The 20,660-nt window shown below is 40.3% G+C and overlaps 1 protein-coding gene across 1 annotated transcript; it reads left to right on the forward strand.

The window, feature by feature from the left end:
- Positions 1 to 1,954: 1,954 nt before the first annotated feature.
- Positions 1,955 to 17,628, forward strand: umodl1 (uromodulin-like 1). Its single transcript, XM_061702496.1, is given in 17 exon segments — positions 1,955 to 2,054; positions 2,182 to 2,424; positions 2,608 to 2,766; positions 3,852 to 3,976; positions 4,065 to 4,251; positions 5,592 to 5,732; positions 7,611 to 7,868; positions 9,354 to 9,466; positions 9,531 to 9,750; positions 11,045 to 11,182; positions 11,644 to 13,145; positions 13,147 to 13,251; positions 13,335 to 13,495; positions 14,708 to 14,944; positions 15,250 to 15,406; positions 15,497 to 15,581; positions 16,874 to 17,628. Coding segments are annotated over 17 exon segments (4,116 nt in total). The 5' UTR covers positions 1,955 to 1,957; the 3' UTR covers positions 17,062 to 17,628.
- The last annotated feature ends 3,032 nt before the right edge of the window (positions 17,629 to 20,660 follow it).

Raw genomic sequence — 20,660 nt, forward strand, 5'->3', positions numbered from 1 at the left:
AATCCAGGGTGTACCTCGCCTCTCACCCGAAGTAAAGTTGGGAAAGGCTCCAGCTCACCCGATAGACTGAAAAAAAATATATATATATATATTACGAAGCTGTTTTTTTTTTTTTTATAACTCTAATTTAAATTTCTAGCTTGCCACCGAACTGAATAATCTCATTTTGACCAAAGGATTGAATTGAATTGAATGTGATTTGTCCATGCATGGACTTGAACAGAAAAAGTGACATTGACATTGATAGGAAAAATGAATCCATTTTTGCATTTTGGTAACGTTACAGTTAGTTTAAAGTAACGTGTGTTTTTAAACATGTATATGTCCTTGACTGGATGTAATAATCAGCCCTCGAATCCAACACATTATTTGTTGTTGTTATGGCGAGTCCTGGTCAAGTAGACGGTAGACTACTAGGGACAGGAAGAGCTACTGCTTCAACATATGTATAGTATTTCTGCCTTTGATTTTTTTTAAAAGTCATCCGGTGTTTATTTTTTTCCCCAGTGTACCTTAACGAGGGTAAGCGGTATGCAAAACGGACGGATGGACTTCTCTTCACGTAATCACCAAGCAGGTGAGTTTACACTTGCCAATGAATAGAGCAGCTCTACGGCATGCGGCCCATGCAGCGGACGCATCGCTAGTCACAAATGCCCAACAACCCACATCAACATTCAAGTATCAGCAGCTAAGTTACAGAAGCTCGTCATAATGTTCATTTTAATTCATAAAATATTGGATAAAAATAGATTGGAGAATAGAAAATCATCAGGGGCAGGATTTATTATGTCTATGTCATTGTTAAACATACTGCACTGTATTTTAACTCAACCTAGATTCAATTAAACAATTTAGTGACTAGTGTCATTGGCTTGTGTCACATAGCATTCCCTAGGGACATGGTGCTCTGTTTATGTATCTTACAGACCTTTTCCTATAATGAGCTGTCAGCAACGTTGCTTGGCAACCGTCATGGGACGCAATAAGGTGTGGCACAGATTGCGCCACTGTGAATGCTTAGTTCGTGTTCATCGCATATGACCGTGAAACAAAACTATCGGTGGGCTTCTGATTTAGAAGATGTCTTATAAGCTAAGCAGTAGGCTAATTTTACCTTCTCCAATGTTCTCCCACACACTCTCCTGCCTCCGCATGTCACAATCACTCTCGGAGCAAGCCTAATCAGGCACATTTTCTCACATCATGACTATAAAATGGAAATATTTACCGTATTGTCTTTACGTTTAGAAAGAAAGCTATCCCTTGAAGCGCAAAAAAAAAAAAAAAAAAATGTGTGATATAATTAAAATGTTTATTTTAATGACAGCATCCTTCCTGCAATTACAAATGAATGTATATGAGAAAGTGAGAGTTCCTTCCTTCTCGCAAGACATTCATTGCTGACACAGTGTGTTAGTATCAGTAGTATAGCAAGTACTGCCATGGTTACCTGCATGGAAACCACATCTTTGGGGACTTGGGCTTCTCCCTTCCCGTCCATATCTCCCTTGGTGTTAGAAACATGTTTACAGTCCTAACATTACCCAAATTCTAATTTGCCTCCAAGTGACTAAAAACTTCCCTTTTTATAATTTTTATTTTATTTTATATTTTTTAATTAGGCCTGGACATCATGAAAAAAATACTTTAAAAAAAGTCAAAAGGCATTTAATCCACATCTTATGAGTGTACTATGTTAAGCGTTCCATATAAGACACACTGTAAAAACTTGCATTCATTAATTTAGTACCATGATTAATACAACTCCCAAAATATATCCAAAACTTGCTGGCTGCTTTTTCTCCCCTGTTATTCATTAGGGATTGGTAGTGCAACCAAGGGTGGGGGGAGCTATAGAACCACAAAGGATTTAGGCTTTGAGTACAGTACATCCAACGGTGAATTGGCATAATCCTAATGAGGACCATGCACTTCCAACGCTGCCGGTAAATATATGGCTGCAATGCTGATAAAAATGGGTTGGATGTGCTCCATTTGGGTGATATTTGCCCTTCCGGTTCTCTACACAAGGAAAACAGCTGCATATGAAGGTATGACTCAACATATAATTCCTATACTACCAAGACAGAAAGGTCTCTAATGATAATTTTGTGCAATGATAGCTTTTTAACCAACCGACAAATGTCATCACTCAGGAGCATGTACATTATTTTCTAGGAAAAAGCCTATCTGCATCTGGCTACCATCGATGTATTTACAACGAGACCCATCCTGTGAGTTCCGTGGTGTTGCGAAGGGTTCCATATACTGTGATCCAACCTTGCAGTGGCTGGCTCTTTTGGACAACATGTCCAGTGACACTTTTCCGAATAGTTCATCAGACTGAGTACAGGATGATGATGGTGCAGGTGACCAGATGTTGCCATGGTTACATGCAAGTTGGAAGTTACTGTGCCCTGTGTAAGTGCGCAGCACATCAGCTTCAGGCATGAGAAACATTATAACACTACTGTTTACTTTCGTTCCGTTGGTAAATTGGCCTTTTGGTATCCACCGCTCGTATTCAACAACAGCACTGCTACAAATATGCTGATGCTCATAATTATTTGGTTTGTAACATGTCATTGTCTTTTTTTAATGGAGCTTTAAATCGCAGTGAGGAGTTCACGACCAAACCTGGATCCTGCCCAACCACAGATGGATTTTCTTCCAGCCTTGATGACTGTGACTGGGACATCGATTGCCCAAATTGGCAAAAGTGCTGCGAGAGATCAGGTCACTTTCTCTGCGATAACCCTGTAAGTTGGTATCCTTGTTTTTTTGTTGTTGTTTTTTTTTTCTAAATGCAGTATAAGTGTACAGAACTGATAAAGTCTAAAAATACAATATAGTTTAACAATCATCTGGAATGTTACTCCTCTCACCAGAAACAGTAACATCACAACAATGGCTATTGAACCAGAAGCGTACTGTATTAAATTGAGCTGCCTTGTAAATTTGTGCTCTGTCTGTGTCGAGTGTGCATGTTCTCCAATGGGGGAACTCATGATATACAAATACTTCCTAACTGTACGTAACTTCAGTATTTTTTTATTTTTTTATTTTTGATGACGTTTAACTTTTACTCCCTACATTTTATAAGTGGATATCTGTACTTTCTGCTCCTTAATAGACTTGTTACTTTTTTCAACAACATAATGTAAATAAAAAAAAAAAAAAAAAAAGATAAAGTAAGTAAAGTAAAAGTAGTAGTTATTTAACTAACTACTACTTTTACAAGGGTCGTTTTTTACACAATTATCTGAACTTCTACTTAAGTATAGAGTGCGAGTACCACTTCTGGTGTTTTGCATGGGTGTTTAGTGCAAGATGATCATTATTTCAATATTCATACTTTTTGAAAATTTATGTTTGATGGTGTGCTGTGTTTTTTTTTTTTTTTGTCAAATGGGTGCATTGGCTGAATAAAGGTTGGGAAACACTGCCTGAACATGTACCTCTCAACAATATAATGAGACAAACGCTATAATAATGCACTTCACAAATGTCATTTTTCTCCACTCCCCTTTTGTTAACAGTTCAAGCTTGATGGAGCTCTGTGCTAGTCTATTTTTTTTTTTTTTTTTTTAGGATGAACGTGTGGATTTATTTCTTTAAAATTAGTGTTGAATTTCATTTGAAAACAAACAAAAAATGAAATCTCACTGTACATGGGGGGGAAAAAAATCAATTGAAACTTGCTATTACGTACTGTACGTCAATGACTTTTGTTTAAAAACTCCATCAATCAGTGCAAAATATTTCCAGATGCAAAATGTGTCATGGAGCATTTATTTTGTGCAAATGTGCTCATTTAAGCACTCGCCAAAATGTTCTCTAACCGTCAGGATCAGCTAATTACACTGAGAATGGGGGAAACCGTTTCAATGCGACAGTGACAGTGAAGACAGATTACCACCAACTGATGAACAATGAAGCGCTTCTCAACCACACAAGATTACTTCAAGCAATGGTACCACAAACCTGACATCTCAATACTGTAATGCGGTAATGATGAACATATTGTATGCGTTTCCTTTTTCTTTTTTTTTTTTTTACAGGTAACTGGAGCGCTGCAGTCTGTCAACCTTTCAGTCTATTACCTCGCCTCTTGGCCCGTGCATCCGTATAGAACTGCGACCTCGCTGTTGATAGACTGCAGCTTTGTTCGTCCACCGCACAGCGTCACATCAAAGCTGCATTTCCTCCTCAGACACATACAGGAGGTGTCAGCTGTGACCGTGGAAGGTGAGGAGGACAAGCAGAGACAAGGCTGCTCGTGACTTGACTTGTGTTTCTTCAGAGAAATGGCATTCTTGTAGCGTGTGATGTTTGCACGGAACGTAGCATTCAGGAGAGAATGACTCAGTCGCACCACAGCTTCCTTCTCCCACCGCTTCTATTTGAGCGACCGTCTTCTGTGGGTCGTTTCCTGCGATGGCAGAAAATAACACCCGAGTTAGTCACACATATGCCCTCCCCCCCCACGTACACATACTGTCGATAATGCTCACAAGTCATACAGCCATAGATGTTACGAATGCACAGTAATAACCACCTGAACACAGACAGTATCATATATACCAGGAGGAAAATCTAGTTATTTTAGAGAGCTTTGATTGCTTATATGTAAAACTAAATGGAGAAGGACTTGCCTGTTTGCATTTGTATACCTTTAGACTCGAAGTGTCGAACTCATTTATGTTGCAGCACACATTGTAGTTACGGTTTCCCTCAGAGGGCTGTTGCGACTTTGAAACCATAATAATAATTTGTTGAAGTTACAGTAAAAGGATTTGGTAACAAATGGAATGCTTGCAATATCTCAATGTTGTTATTTATTAAATATGGCAATTTGAAATGTTGGTACAGATTTGAGCAAGAATCATGGAAGTTGATGCACATGATTTGCTCAAGTGGGCCACATTAAATAATGTGGCGGGCCAGATCTGCCCCCCTGGCCTTGTGTTTGACACCTTTGCTTAAGACAGTTTTGTTTCTATAAAGAGATAAACTTCACAGAATTACTTTTACAGGAAGTTGCGAGTTCTGTAATGTTGATACTAACTTTAGATATATACAGCTAAGCACCAAATGATTCATTCATTTTACAATGAAGCACATTTTTTAAATGGGTATCCTCTGGTTCGAGAGAGAGTGACAAAATGCCAAATTCAGACATTTTGGTGATATTAATGAAATTTCCATTGAAAATGATTCACATCCCAGGCACTTATGGCGAAACAATGTTTTTAGGCAGCATGATGGTTTAGTGGTTGGCACGTCTGCCTCACAATTCAAAGTTCCGGCGGCTTCCCCCCATTCCAAAATATGGAATGTTAGATTCAATCAAGACTCTAAATTATCAATAGGTGTGAATGGTTGTTTTTCTACAGTTAAAGTTGATGTGCCTTGTGAATAGCTGACGACTAGTCCATAAAAAAAAAAAAAAAAAAAAAAAAAACCTTGAAATTTGGCCAATGCATGAATAATTGTGGCCTATCTGTATAGTGCAGGGCACATGTCTTTGAATGTCATTGAAGTTCCAGTGTAACCCCGTCATGTGACTCTGTTCTTCATCGTTGCAGATGTAAATGAGTGTGCACATCCCGCTCTCCATCATTGCTCTCCACTGGCACAATGTAGCGACACAGTGGGCTCTTACCAGTGCACCTGCTATGGAGGATATCTTGATGTTGACCTTAGAAATCCAGGAACTCATTGTGCAGGTTAGCCTTTCTACATTTAAACAAAAGAAAGGAAATGGCCGTGTGAAGCCCTTCGAGACTCTTCTGTTATTCAAGGCTGCATAAAGACCCTAAACCTGATCTGTCTTGTGGACCAACCTTAAAGCATGAATAACCCCCTCCCATCCATTTAATACTGATAGTACCACGTAATCCTACAATGATCACAATAATGGCATTGATAATCTTACGCAAAAACTTGAAATTATTTAGAGAAGTATCTATTTGCTACTTATACAGGGTTTAGGACTACCTTCCAGTCCAAGAAAATATAGAACCTGACTCCTATGTTGTGTTATAGTCGTCACCATTTCCTTCTGCTATTGTACTTTGTTCTTGTTCTTATGTGTTTTGCTGTTCTCTCTATTCTTTCGCCTCTCAAAACCTCAAACCTGGCTGCATTCCCAATATCTATCACAATGCAAATAACAATAGAGGGAGTGGAACAAATTCCCCTGTTGCATAGAAAAACTGCATGAATGGCATAAAAAGGCATCCAGATCCACTGTTCTGCATGCAGCTGAACAAGCTGGGTTGAAAAAAAAAAAAAAATAATATTGAGAAACAACCACATCAATTTCTGCAGAGGAAATTGTAAATAGGGAAGTTAAAGCTAGTGGTTGTCGTACTTTTCCTTTCAATATTATATTGGTGATGCAACCTACACTCGCTTCTAAAATGCATTATTAAATGATACGATATTGTCTCGAGGGAATTTCATATTCATCTGAAGTAATTTACAGTAGTTTGTAAGACAAGTACAGTATGTGTGTGTAAATATGTCTTTGTGTTTACGCTACGTTGTCTTATACAGAGCGGTTTTTCTCAAAGTGTGGTTTACGGAAAGTGGCAAAAGGCTTTAAGAAGTTGTGGTGACTCCTGCACCACCACTGGTTTGTGGAAGTAAATGTTTTGATTGATTGATTTGATGACTCCCCCCCCCCCCCCCCCCCCCCCCCCCCCCCATCATTCTGATAACCCTCTGGTTCCGAAGTCAAAATCCTGACAGATGACCTTTTGCCAACCCTAACATTACTTTGAAAACTGTCATGAAAACAACAAAGGAGGTGGTGGCATTACTTTTTGCAAAGTACGATACTGTATATATGAGGGGCAGTCAAAAAAATAATAAGCCCATTTTCCTCTAGCGTTATTTATTGCAATAGAAGGGCAATGTACAAAAGTGGGGATTTTCTCGTTACTTCTCGATATAATCTCCCTTGTTGTCTTTCCATCAATGAACATGCATGTATGCCAGCTTCGAAAAGTTCAGTAGCCTGCACTTTTAACCATTTTTTTTTTTATTAGCAAAGTGCTGTCCCCTAACTCCTTCACTATTGGACATTCCTGTAAATTCTAGTTATTTACCACATGCAGTACCACACAGAAAAATACTTTAAAGTGATTACAAGTAGGTGGCATGGTGGGCGACTGGTTAGCACATCTGTCTCACTGTTGCCGTAATAAAGACGTTAATCTTTCATGTTCAAGAACGATAAGTGTTAACTTAACATGAATAATTGCGTTACAATTATGTTGCACTTAATGAAACCCTGACTGTGGTTTGCGTGCGATAGCGACATCTTGGTCAGTTCGGCTGTATGATAAAGCTCAACATTCCCTGGTGACTTATCAACTGCATTAGATGTAAGTGTGAACTTCCCCGTGATTGGCCTTTTTCTTCTGCAAATAGTTAGAATTCGTCATCGGATGCTTGCGGTATAGTCTGTCCTGCAGTACCAAACATCACCACCACGCCACCCACTACAAACGCCCCTCATTCTGTGAGCGATCTTCTTCAGGAAGGAAATACAACAGGAATCATAATTCTGCTTTGCCTCACTCTCTCCTCTTTTCCAGTCTCCCCTGGCATCAGCAGATTGCAGGCTGCCAACGTCACTGGCTCTTCTTTTTGTGTGTACTGGTCCACCCTAATCTCAACAAACCAGACTTACTTGGTGGTTCTGAGTGTGGGCTCCGAGGTTATTTGTATGTGGACAACTGAGCAGACCGTGATGGAACTAAGGGAACTGCAGCCGGGAGTGCTCTACAATGTCACTGTTCAGCTCCACGCAAACAAAAGCCATGGAGATATTCTTTATATTGCTGTCAGAACTGGTAAGAACTGTTCATACAAAGCTGAATTGTTAATTATGTTATTGGCGCTCATATAGACCAATTGGTTACTACAGCAAGTTTCACTAAAGTCAATGTGCGTCATTAGTCTCTTTTAATATCTACAGGTTCCGATTTTTGTTTGGCTGAATGACTGTATTGTATTTCAAATCATTGCACTTCATCATTTTATGACGGAGTTTTATGACTTAAGCAAGTGAATAATCATCCGTTATGATTAACAATCCATTATTGATTTCACAATATTGTTATTATTGGGGTGATAGTTTGCAGTGTTGTATCTGTACTCCATTGTACTGGGAGTTGATTGTGATATTTGGTTGTTTTATTTAGCTGCATATCAGGGATGAGATATTAAAAACATCTCTCATTGTTATGGTGTGTAGATGTATGACACAAAACCATGTTCAAATAATACCACTCTGATAGCATCCGTCAAAACTTGAAGCATGAACAATGTTGTAGGACGCCACCACTATAAATCACAAATGAAACAAATAATTCTGGATTGACTGGCACATATCATGGAAAATTGAATTTTGAATTGCTTCTTTACAAATAAGTGCTGGAGTGCCTGCCTACTATTTAATTGTGTAAATGACCACAGAGTAAATCTTCGGATTTCTAAAACTGCCTGTAATTACGTCTTTCATCATTTTGCTGGATGGTGACATCACAATAACTCCTATTTGGCAATGTGTCTGCTGCTTGCGCCACATGCACAGATCCCCCACACCAATTTATTGTCAATTGGTGATGAAATGCCGCTGACATGAGTGAAAATATAATCCATGCTCTTACAAAGCCCTACTCACGTTAGCACACTATGCAGTAGAGGGAGGCCAGTGAGCGGCGGGCAAGAATAATAATAATTTTTGATGTTTTGGGTATTTTGATTAAAAAAAAAAAAAAAAAAAAAAAAAAAAGAAAACGTGTCACAGATGTTACCGAGACACTGGGAACTGATTATAACTTGGAGAAAAAAAATCGTGCCACTTAAGGCTGTGTCACCACACCGAGTCAATGAACCTCTTGTGAGTCTAGTGTCCCAATGTTTATGAGCCACTGAAAATAGACGTACCGTACATGTTTAAAATGGCTGTAATTCCTCAATGGCAATGGACGTTTAAAACAAATACAAATAAAGTTGGAAGTGTGGAGTTGGATCACATCCATTATGGTGGTGTCCAAAGACAAAATCATAAAAAAAAGAAAAACGTGTTCTGTCACGATATATACAGTATATTGACCTATAATTGTACAATTCACAAAGGAATGTGATTCAGTTTCCCCGAAATGTGAAATGAGATACGGCGGGAATCCATGGAAAAACAGCCACATGAATACATAAGCCCTTCTTTCCAATAATGTGAGGAAAAGCAAGTGATGATAATCCATCATGGCTGGGTTTGTACTGTATGTCCATTTCCCAGTATCCACTGTAAAAACAAAGCCATTTCTTTGTAGATGCTCGAACTCTCGATGCAACCACTCGACTTACCAACATCCCGTTCACCGATGACCTGCACAATACAAGCAGCCAGGCCTACAAAAATCTCACTGCGGGCATTTTAGACGAGGTAGGTGCGTCATGTGGAGAGTTCAAACAGTGTTCGCTGTGACAGTGCGTATGTTTCCTTCCAGATCTACCGCTCTCTGACCCAAGCGATGCGGGCTATGGTGAATTCCGGTCAGGTGAGAATCGAGATCAGGAACCTTTCCCCAGGCAGTGTGCTCGTCAACTTCACTGTGATCTTCAGCCCCAGTCAAGAGCAGGACATCCAAAATACATCCACAGCACTACTCTACTCACTGATGAACAGCTCCATATACACTGTGGATGAAAACAACACAAGCATCAGTGGTATGTTTCTTTACCTTATAGCAGTGTTCCGCATCTAATCAGGGGTGTCCAAAGTCTGACCTGCAGCAAAACACCTTTTGTTGGCCCGTGGCACACTTTAAAATAAAATCAAAAGGCGATCAGTCACTGATTGTGGAGTGTTTCCCTCGCCTGATTTTGGCAGGCAGCAGTGGGTTCAGTTCCCACTCAATGACGGTGTAAATGTAGAGAGTGAAGAGTGCTCAGTCTCTGGGAAAAGGGGCACGTTTACGACTGGTACGTCACCTTCCCTTTTAACAGCACCCAATAAGCATTTGGGAACCGAGGACACTAATTGTTGAACCTTTCTCTCACATTCTTGCTTGATGTACAACTTCAGTTGCTCAACAGTCCGGGGTCTCCGTTGCCGTACTTTGTGCGTCACAATGCGCCTGCGCACGTTTTCAACGGGAGACAAGTCAGGACTGCTGGCAGGCCAGTCTAGTACTTGCATATTTTACGACGAAGCCAAACTGTTGTAACACGTGCAGAATGTAGCTTGGCATTGTCTCGCTGAAATAAGCAGGAACATCCCTGAAAAAGACTTCGGTTGAATGGCAGCATATGATGCTCCAGCACCTGTGTATACCTTCCAACATTAATGGTGGCCATTAAGTGACCCATGCCACGGGCACTAACATGCCAGCATACCATCACAGTTGCTGGCTTTTGAACTTTACGCTCATAACCATCCGGATGGTCCTTTCCCTCTTTGGACCGTAGGACACGACGTCCATGATTTCCAAAATAATTTGAAACGTAGACTCGTCAGACCGCAAAGATTTTGCCAATCCTTTTGCCAATGTTATCACGATTATGTTTTGAGAAAGTACAGTATTATAGAGTGCAATTTTCCTGACTAAAACTTTTTGATGGGGGGGCTTGAATAGATTAATGGCATTTAAATTTATATCAATGAGGAAAGATGATTTGAGATAGTGTTTTGATTCATGAGCATGCTCACCGAATGATTAAACTCATATCTCAAGGCACCCCTGTAAATATGAATTTCATTCGGTTATTGATAGTTTCAAAGTATCACATCTCTCTTGTCAATCTTAAAGTCGCCATGAGAGATTGAGATGGCAAAACAGATTCCATGATGCACAGTACTCGAAAACCTACACATTATCGATGGCTTCAATTGAGACAGTTTTGATATCTTATCTTAAATGTTGTTTCTCCCTGCGTGATGGAACATTTGGTACAACGCGAAAGAAAGCAATCAATTCTGACTCAAGAGTGAAAGTTGTGTTTTGCTTGTTTGTTCTTGTAGATTTTGATGAATGTGTTCCAGGGGAAAATGACTGTTCCCAGTGGGCTACATGTACAAACACCTGGGGCTCCTACACGTGCTCTTGTCTAAATGGATTTCTGGACACAGAACTACAAAGGCCTGGTAGAGCCTGTCAAGGTAATGTCTCACAGCGAGGTATTGCTGGATTTATTACAGGATACAGTTAATTTTAGCGTACAGGCTAAAGAAAGTCAACACCCTACTAATTCCCTTACTAATGTTCCCCCCAAAACACAAACCCAAAGCTTGATGCTTCCACCTCTGTCGTCTCTAAGGCTTTGGTGATATTACATTGTTTTTGTGCCCTACATACCGGTTGGAATTGGATTAGTAATTGTCATCTTTGGGTTCACTCAACCTCAACACTTTCCATTTTCTAATTTGAGGCTTGATGTGTGTTGTTGCGTACGCATCTTAATAGTTTGCACTGATTATTTCCTGAAGATTTAAATGTGAACAAACATGGATTGTTTTTTGAAAAGGTTGTCATTTTGATCATGGTCTATATTTTTGCTGACAGTATTATTTTATAGTCCAGCTCAACATTTTTTTAAACTATGATGTTTTGTCTTGTGCAGCTACGATGAGGACCACAACATTACCATCAACATTTTCCTCAGTCAACACTTCCCTTTTATTTCAAATAACAACGTCGATGTATCCAGCTCCAAATACGATTGGCACTACTGTAGAGGCAATTACCGCAATCACCCCTGATGAAAAAGCCACCACTAGTCCACCAACAACCACCTCCATCGCACTAGTAACTGCCACCATCGTAGCAACAACCACCTCTATCACAGCAAGAATTGCAACCATGGTCACAACAACCACCAATATTGTACCAACCACCACCACTGATGCGCCAACGACCACCACAATTGCACCAGCAACTGCAACCATCCTACCAACAACCACCACTAATGCGCCAGCAACTGCCAACATGGTACCAGCAACCACCTCTATCACACCAACAACTGCAACCATGGTACCAACAACCATCTCTATTGCACCAACTACTACCACTGTACCAACAACCACCACTAATGCACCAACAACCATCAGCATGGTACCAACAACCACCACTAATGCGCCAGCAACTGCCAACATGGTACCAACAACCACCTCTATCACACCAACAACTGCAACCATGGTACCAACAACCATCTCTATTGCACCAACTACTACCACTGTACCAACAACCACCACTAATGCACCAACAACCATCAACATGGTACCAACAACCACCAATATTGTACCAACAGCCACCACTAATACGCCAGCAGCTGCCAACATGGTACCAGCAACCACCTCTATCACACCAACAACTACAACCATGGTACCAACAACCATCTCTATTGCACCAACTACTACCACTGTACCAACAACCACCACTAATGCGCCAGCAATTGCCAACATGGTACCAACAACCACCTCTATCACACCAACAACTGCAACCATGGTACCAACAACCATCTCTATTGCACCAACTACTACCACTGTACCAACAACCACCACTAATGCACCAACAACCATCAGCATGGTACCAACAACCACCACTAATGCGCCAGCAACTGCCAACATGGTACCAACAACCACCTCTATCACACCAACAACTGCAACCATGGTACCAACAACCATCTCTATTGCACCAACTACTACCACTGTACCAACAACCACCACTAATGCACCAACAACCATCAGCATGGTACCAACAACCACTTCCACTATAGCAACAACCACCTTCACTTCACCCGCATCCATTTCTGCAGAACTAACAATCCCCACTATCGCGGCAACAAGCTCCACTAGAGTACCAACTACTGCCTCCACTGTTTCAACAAGCACATTTGAACTAACAACCGGCACCATTGCAACAACCTCTCATGGAGTAATTCCGACCACGACTCCACCCACAACTGCCAGGACTGAGCACACGACCCCCGATACAGACCTGGATTCCAATGTTACACCCCATAGAACGTATTCAATCGTGAGTGATATTTCAGTTGATTGTACAGTTACTGGAATGACAGTGACAGTTGCTAGACAGTTTCTAGTTAATAATAACATCAGGGAGGAACACTCTGTACCTGGGCCATCAGGAGTGCGGGGTCAGCGGGTTCAATGCCAGCCACGCTCAGCTGATCGTGAAGTGGAATGAGTGCATCACAATTTTGGCACAAGTGAGTTTTTTTGTTTGTTTGTCTCTCACGTAGAGTGCTTTAAATATGATATTAAAACGCTGACCACTATTTTGTTATTTTAGAATGATTCATATTACATGGCATCTGTAACACTGTTCAACACCATGGAAACTTCCACGTCGCCCAACGGAACGCTGGAGGCACCCAAACTGCGCCTGGAAGTTCCCATAATATGCACCTACATGAGGAGCATGCTCATCTCTGCTGACTTTGGCTCCACGGGGTACGCGGCCCTCGCGCTCATGATTATTCCAAATTGTTGCCAACCAGTTGTTATCCGTTGCTCCATGTAGGGCAGTGCGTCGGAAGTGTGCTGATCCAAAAGCCTTGTGATGGTTAAATTATGTCAAGATTTTTGAAAAGAAAACCGCCAAAAGACTAGGATAGTGCGGTTCTCAAACTTGTTTTTACACCAAGTACCACTTTAAAAAATACTTCAGCTCCATAATGCCCAACATTAAAATCCAGCAGCATAGTTGGCATATAAGTGTTCATTAAAAAGGAGACTAATATTCCTAAAATTTCGATTTAATATTATTGGAGGCCACTGTAACGTTATGCACTTTGAACACAACAAGCACTGCGCTTAAATATAGTCAAATAAAAAAAAAAAACTTATTTATTCCATTCAAATGTATTCCACATAAACGCTAAATAACCGTAGTACCCAAATAAATGTTGAAAACCAAACAGTGCTTTTGTGAACGCGTGTATGAATGGTTGTTTGTTTATTGTGTGCCCTGCAATTGGCCGGCGACCAGTCCAGGGTCTATCCTGCCTCTTGGCCAAAGTCAATTGAGATAGGCGCCAGCACACCCGCGATCTGAGGGAGGATTAGAATTTAGAGATTAAGATTAAGAGGATGGTTGTTTTGAATTTAAAAGTTAGATACAACTGAACTGGAAATGGGCAGTGATTCTTTTGCGTACCACGAGAGGGAGCCCACGTCCCAATGGTGGTTCTCTCATACTTCGACACTTTGGGAATCACTGGTCTCGGAGGAACACTGGTCATTATCTCAACGCTACAAATGAAAAACAAAAAGCCAACCTAATTGCAATCTTTTCTTGTTCAAAAAAAAAACAAAAACGTCATTCTTGCAATATTCATATATAATAATATGTATGATGATATTGTTTATTTTCTGAAATACATAATTTTTTTCCTCATAAAATATATGAATATTCTTGTAATATTAAAAAGAATTCAATTCTGTTTGCCAGTGGCGTTTGCATGCTTCCGTGGTTTCACTCAGAACACTCTTGACTTTCTCCCCCACTCCCAAAACGTGTACAGCACAAGTTGCAATTTCCCGTTTGAATCTGTGTATGAGCGGCTGTTTTTCTACATGTGGTTGACTTATCAATCAGACAAGGCCCTTTCCCCCTACGATGAACATCGTGTAACACAATAATGTATTTTTCTTTGCTTGCAGGTATGAATTGATCCAAGATGTGATCTCAAGCTCCGGGATGTTCCAGGTGACAGTCCAGCTGCTGAACGGTACTTTTCCACTACCTTCCAACTCCAGCTTGTCTCCAGAGGAGGCTGTGGTGGTGGAAGTGAGCACGAATACTTCCGCAGAACAGATCAAAGTAGTGATCGACTCATGCTGGGCCACCCCCTCCCAAAATCCGCTCGACGACAAACGCTTTGTCTTCCTGGACAGCAGGTAAAGCGCTTCAAGATCAATCTTTTTATTTTTATAGACTGAAAGAGACATATTATGACCCCCCCCCCCCCCCATCCCACACACACAAATGAAAGCAGTTCACATGTGTCTTAATTAAAGGTCTTCTTCGATCAAAATACACAAAGAAAGAATAAAACCCATTGAGGCCGAGGTCTCCTTTTCAATTTTCAATTACGATTATTAAAACATTTTTTTTTGGGGGGGTGGGGGGGTGATAAAGTATTTACCCCCAATGCAGACTGCTCGCAGGACATTTTCAACATGTTCATGTCCGCGTTTTACAGATGCGCCCTCAACACGTACACCGACGTGCTGGTGAACGGAAACTCCAGCACATCTCGTGTGTCTGTGCAGATATTTTCTTTCGTCGATGTCAATTTGATATATCTGCACTGCCACGTTCAAATCTGCATGAAGATTGGATCTGATACCTGCGTGCCTGTGAGTGCACTCTTTATTTTGGATTCGTAATTCCAACCGTTTTTTTTTTTTTTTTTTTTCATACCACATCTGCTTGTTCTTTTGTTTCAGGACTGCGTGCAAAGAACAGCTCGGTCTTCTAACACCATTGGAAGAGCGTTCGGGTCTTCTGGGCCTTTGCTTAAATCCGAGGAACGTGAGTGCTGTCCCGCAACACTCGGAGAACAGGTCTAATTCGAGTTGCGTTAACAGGCGAGAGGATGGCTTTTAAACACGACAGATATTTCAGTGCTCAATTACTGTATTTGTAGATACATAAGCCTGTAAATAAAGTAGGCAAATAGACACCTATGTGGGACATTTTCATATCAGGTCATTTGATCAATGACGGTAAAGACACGGTCCGCTGAATTTCCTTTTCTTACTTTTTCTTTTACAAATGAACATTTGTGCACAAGAAAGACGATGGTGTTGGGGAAAGAGAAGAAAAGAATGAAGAAAAAAAAAGAAATGTAACCGAAAGGCACTGAATTTCCTTCCCTTTGAAAATCAATTAATTAACTGATATAAGTATTTGAATTCTTGGCAATTGGCAAGATTCCTGGGTAATATTTTTAACGGCAAAATGTCTTTACCAATCGGTGTCGGAAGTGAATTCAGGATTTGCAAAATTGTTTTCGGAAGGTGCTAATTCCATTTTTGGGATATAGTGCAGAGGATTTTTCTCCGATTGCTTAATATGCCTTTTCCATGAAAACGAACACAAATGTGTCTTTGGCTACGTTCACACCACAGGGCGTGATGCCCAATTGAGATTTTTTTGTTTTGTTAAATCCGATCTTTTTACGCAGTCGTTCACATTCCCCCAAAATAAATGCCGCTTCTGTTGTGGACGGACACGCCAGTGACGTTATAGCGCGCATGCGCACAAGTGCAAATTGGCGCGTTCACAGAAGTCTCATCATGACACATTTGTGGCCATTTCAAGGGTTTTGTGCAATGGAAGCCAACGTTTTCTGATGCTCATCATTTCTAAAGCATCTTTTCGCCACTGACTGTTTTCTGCTGCTCCGTCCACCGTTGCCATTTCCGTGGCGTGTCCGTTTTGTCGAACAATGCTGACGTTTGTCGGCTCAGCTTTATTTTGCATTTGAGGTTGAACTGCTTGATTAGTCTTTGGATACAGCTTATCTTAAAAACACAAATCGCATATCCCTTTATGAATGATACTAATTTCAGTAGAAAATATTTCTTGATGAATTTGTTGTAAGAACTATTCATTGAAACGAGAACCGTCCACTCACTGAGGACAAAAATGATGGTAAACCTGATTGGGTGGCCTGCTAACTGGACAGCATCCGAAAAGTGTGACTCGGATTCACCCTGTGACGGTTATGTGCGCCTTTTATTTTGTATTCTTTTGCGTGCAATGTCACCCTTTGTGACGTCATGCTCTTTGTTTCATTTCATTTCTCATTGTCCAACAAGGATCCTCAGAGAGTGCAAATGGCAGACTCCAACTGATCGGACTGTCCTTCCTCGGAGTCGCTGTGCTTCTCTTCTTCGTCATTGGCCTTGCCTGCCTGTTCTACTATCAAAGGAATCGCATTGGGCATTACAACTTCACTGCCAAATCCAAGCCTCTGAACATCACCCATATTGAATTGAATGCTTAAGTCTCAAAAGTTACATGCTTTGACGACCCGCTGAAGAGGACCGAGGTGGGCGCAGGATATCAATGTGGCACAAATGGAGCCAATGCGCATTATGCGTGTATAAATAACCCCGCCATCAAACACGAGTCTCAACGTAGCATGGGAGGACGCGACGTCGCTACGAATGCTCGGCCGCCCCAAGCTTCACCGTAGCTTCTGGAGTATCGAAGCTATGATGAGCGACCCAATCAGAGCAAAGCTCATTTACATATTATCGGAAAAGACCGACTACAATAGCTTGAAGAAGGACATTTTGGGCATTTTCAACCCAAATGATCTTGAAAACCCGATAAAAGCACATCAAAGATTCTAAAAATCAAATCGAATTAATTGATGGAAAGGGATATTTAAATAAGCAAAAATGATGAGACAATTGATTATATTTTATATAAATAGCATTGTACAGTCGTTGCCCCCGACCCTGACCTCTGAACAAATAGATGGATATTACTTTTCATAATTATTATACCTATATACACTATTATACAGGTTTTACAGAATAATAGTGAAAATATTTTACATTTATTATAGTCGACATGTTTTTATGCCTACTGCTGTAGATATTTTATTGTTTACCTGTCATGGTTTAATATAAAAACATATATGCATATATATAAAGACAGACAATAATAATTACAATAAAAACATTTAATAGGGGTCTCAAGCTGCTGTTTTAGTTATTGTTTACAGTAGCAATGGTCAATGCATGAGGTCACTTAAAAGGGCGTCGCTGACCAGTAGGTGTTTTGATTGGGTTGAGGTGAAGGCTCTTCATTGTTCGACTGCGTGTCGTGCAAAATCAACCACCAGGTTCAGATTATTAAAAACACTGTTGTGGGTGTGCGCGCACGCACGCGCACGCGCACGCACACACACACACACACACACACACACACACAAGCTGTTAGTGAATTCTCATACTAATAAGCTTCTTTTATCATGCAGTCCCTTGAGAGCCACGGCAAGACGAGAAGCTTCCAGTCTACCATCTGCGGCATCGCCGTCACAAACCTGGTAACCCGTTTCTATGGCAACAGGCCTTATTTTTGGGTTTATATTAATGTTATAGTAATGCACATTATACAGAGGTGCCTCGAAGAGATTTGGAAGTGTATTACGCCTTGGGAACGTGGCGTGGAGGTTTATTGTGGAGAATACGTGAGCATCATAGTCCCCTTCGTCATAATGTTCGCCCTTCTCCTTCCTCTTTTGCTTCCCGCTTAACGTCTACCTTGGTGTTCATTCGAGATGACAAATTCATGCGGGTGTGGGCACGGCACGCTCTTCTTTTTTTGCTTGATGTCACTTTCGTCACATTCTGCTCAAACTTTGTCCTCATGCTACTTGCGACGTCCCAGCAAGCAGGTTATGTGAAGCTCACCTGCTCAATAGCAGCTCAAGCCATTCGCTTGCATTTGCCCCACGAAAGCTTGCCCCAAACTTGTTAACGATTAAGCAAATGCAGGGGGGAATTATGTGATATGGTTGGGATATTATAAAGGTTCCTACACAGAACAAAACTGCCTGACACTCTAGTCTGTAAACAAACACAGTGCAGCTCAGCTTCTGGCTAGCCCCCCCCCCCAAACACACACACACACACACCATTTGAATTATGATAATTAGCCAGCGTAATAATTTACACTTTTACCATTGCACTTGTCTCCATCATTCATTTCCTACGAAAAAGAAAATGGACTAATGTTGTTTTTCTTAAGAAGAAAAGATTCTAGCTGTTGATGTTTCATTCTAAATGTCATTCAAATCACTTGCATATACAGGTGCATCTCAATAAATTAGAATATGGTGAGAGGTTGATTAAAGATGAAGATTAAAAAGGGAACTCCGTCATGTTTATTATATAGATTCATTAAAGACATGAGAAAATCAATTCCTAATTTCTATGTTAAAATCCTTTTGATTGTTTCTTCTGTCACCTAATTTCTTCAGATGCTGAATTTGAGTCTTTCCTTCGCTGTAAGCTGTGACGATCAAAATGATAAAGAATAACATTAAAATAAAACAAATAACACATGATCAGATGTCAATGAATAGTAAGTGTAGTCTATTGTGTGACACCCCCCCCCCCCCCCCCCCCCCCCCACACACACATTTAGCCCAGCTCTTTGAGTTTTAAATAATTTGTGAGCATAGAGCAAGCACACTTGCCTATTACGACAGACATCCACCCTCCGACGATCCTGTCAGGTCAAGAGGTCAACGTCTTGCTTGCACGATAATAACAATTCCTTAAAACGTCCGCACATACTGGATAAACATTGCGCATTCGCGGCGATGAAGGCAGCACTTTGTAATCATGAAATCATTTTTATTTATTATTATTATTCTTTTTTTTTTATGAAGAAACAGCACTTTTAAAATAAAACAAATTAAATAAATACAACAAACCCTTGAGACCACTACCCAATGTAAAGTTTATCGCCACAAATGCTGTACATTAACAGCATTGGTAATTACCCCAAATATGTATTTTTTAATGGTTAATAGATTAGTATGTCGAAGCTGTTTAACCGAAATTATATTTCTAAAGCTAAAATATAAGTATTGTTGTGATCACATGATTTCAAGATTAAGGTGTTCAATTCTAGTTGTTTACTTCCATTCTTGGAAGAGAAAAAAATTGTTTCAGTGTTTGAATGTTATGTTTTATTCATTTCTGGCTTCTCATAGAAGCCCCCGCAGCCAGCTCAAATTTGGGAAGGAAAAGGATCAATTCTGTGCCCCAAGAGTGCTGTGCCCCCTCACTTTAAAAGTCGTTCCGCCGCCCCTGTCAGGAAGTGAATTGTAACAATTACAAATACATAGAATAAGACATTTCCAAAATTGTCCTCCCAGCAATCCCACGCACGCCGGTGGATAAAATAAAACCGGTATTTTATTCAGCAATTATATTTGAACATCAATGACTGTACTATTTAGATACTATGAATGAATTGATGCCAAAATCTGTTTTCAATCTTTATGCCCAATAGTCCAATGCCATCTGATACGGTTCATAACCAACCCAAATGTTCCAGTTAATTCCTATTAACTCCCCATCGAAAGTGTTTCATTGAAAAATTCATTCCAAGAAGATTCCGATGTATAAACATGGCTTCATTTGTCACGTTGCTGACAACACACAAGAGCTCATTGGCCTGCCGTGAACTTCATGTTTTAACATTACTATTACGTGAAAGTTTCTTTTTTGTTTTTTTCTCCTTCGAAATGACTCGCCACAACATACGTTGTGAAACAATACTTCAATCTGCGAGTGTCGATCTTTTATTTAAACTATAACTGCATACAGGTTGCTTTAGATGTGATATTAGCACTTCATGGTGTGGTTTTCTTGTATTATTGTTCATAAAACAATTAAAATACAATGCATAAAACAAGGAAAAAAAAAAAATATATATAGCACCTATTCAATAATGCCACAGGTCGAACAGCTATAAGTTTTAGACCCAAAAACAATTTCAGACATGCATTTTCCAAAATGGGTCTTTGTGTTGTGTGTGTAATTTTCACAGTACTACTCAGTCTGATTCAAATCGAGG

This window comes from Phycodurus eques, chromosome 17 (genome assembly GCF_024500275.1).
Source record: "Phycodurus eques isolate BA_2022a chromosome 17, UOR_Pequ_1.1, whole genome shotgun sequence".
Lineage (NCBI taxonomy): Eukaryota > Metazoa > Chordata > Actinopteri > Syngnathiformes > Syngnathidae > Phycodurus > Phycodurus eques.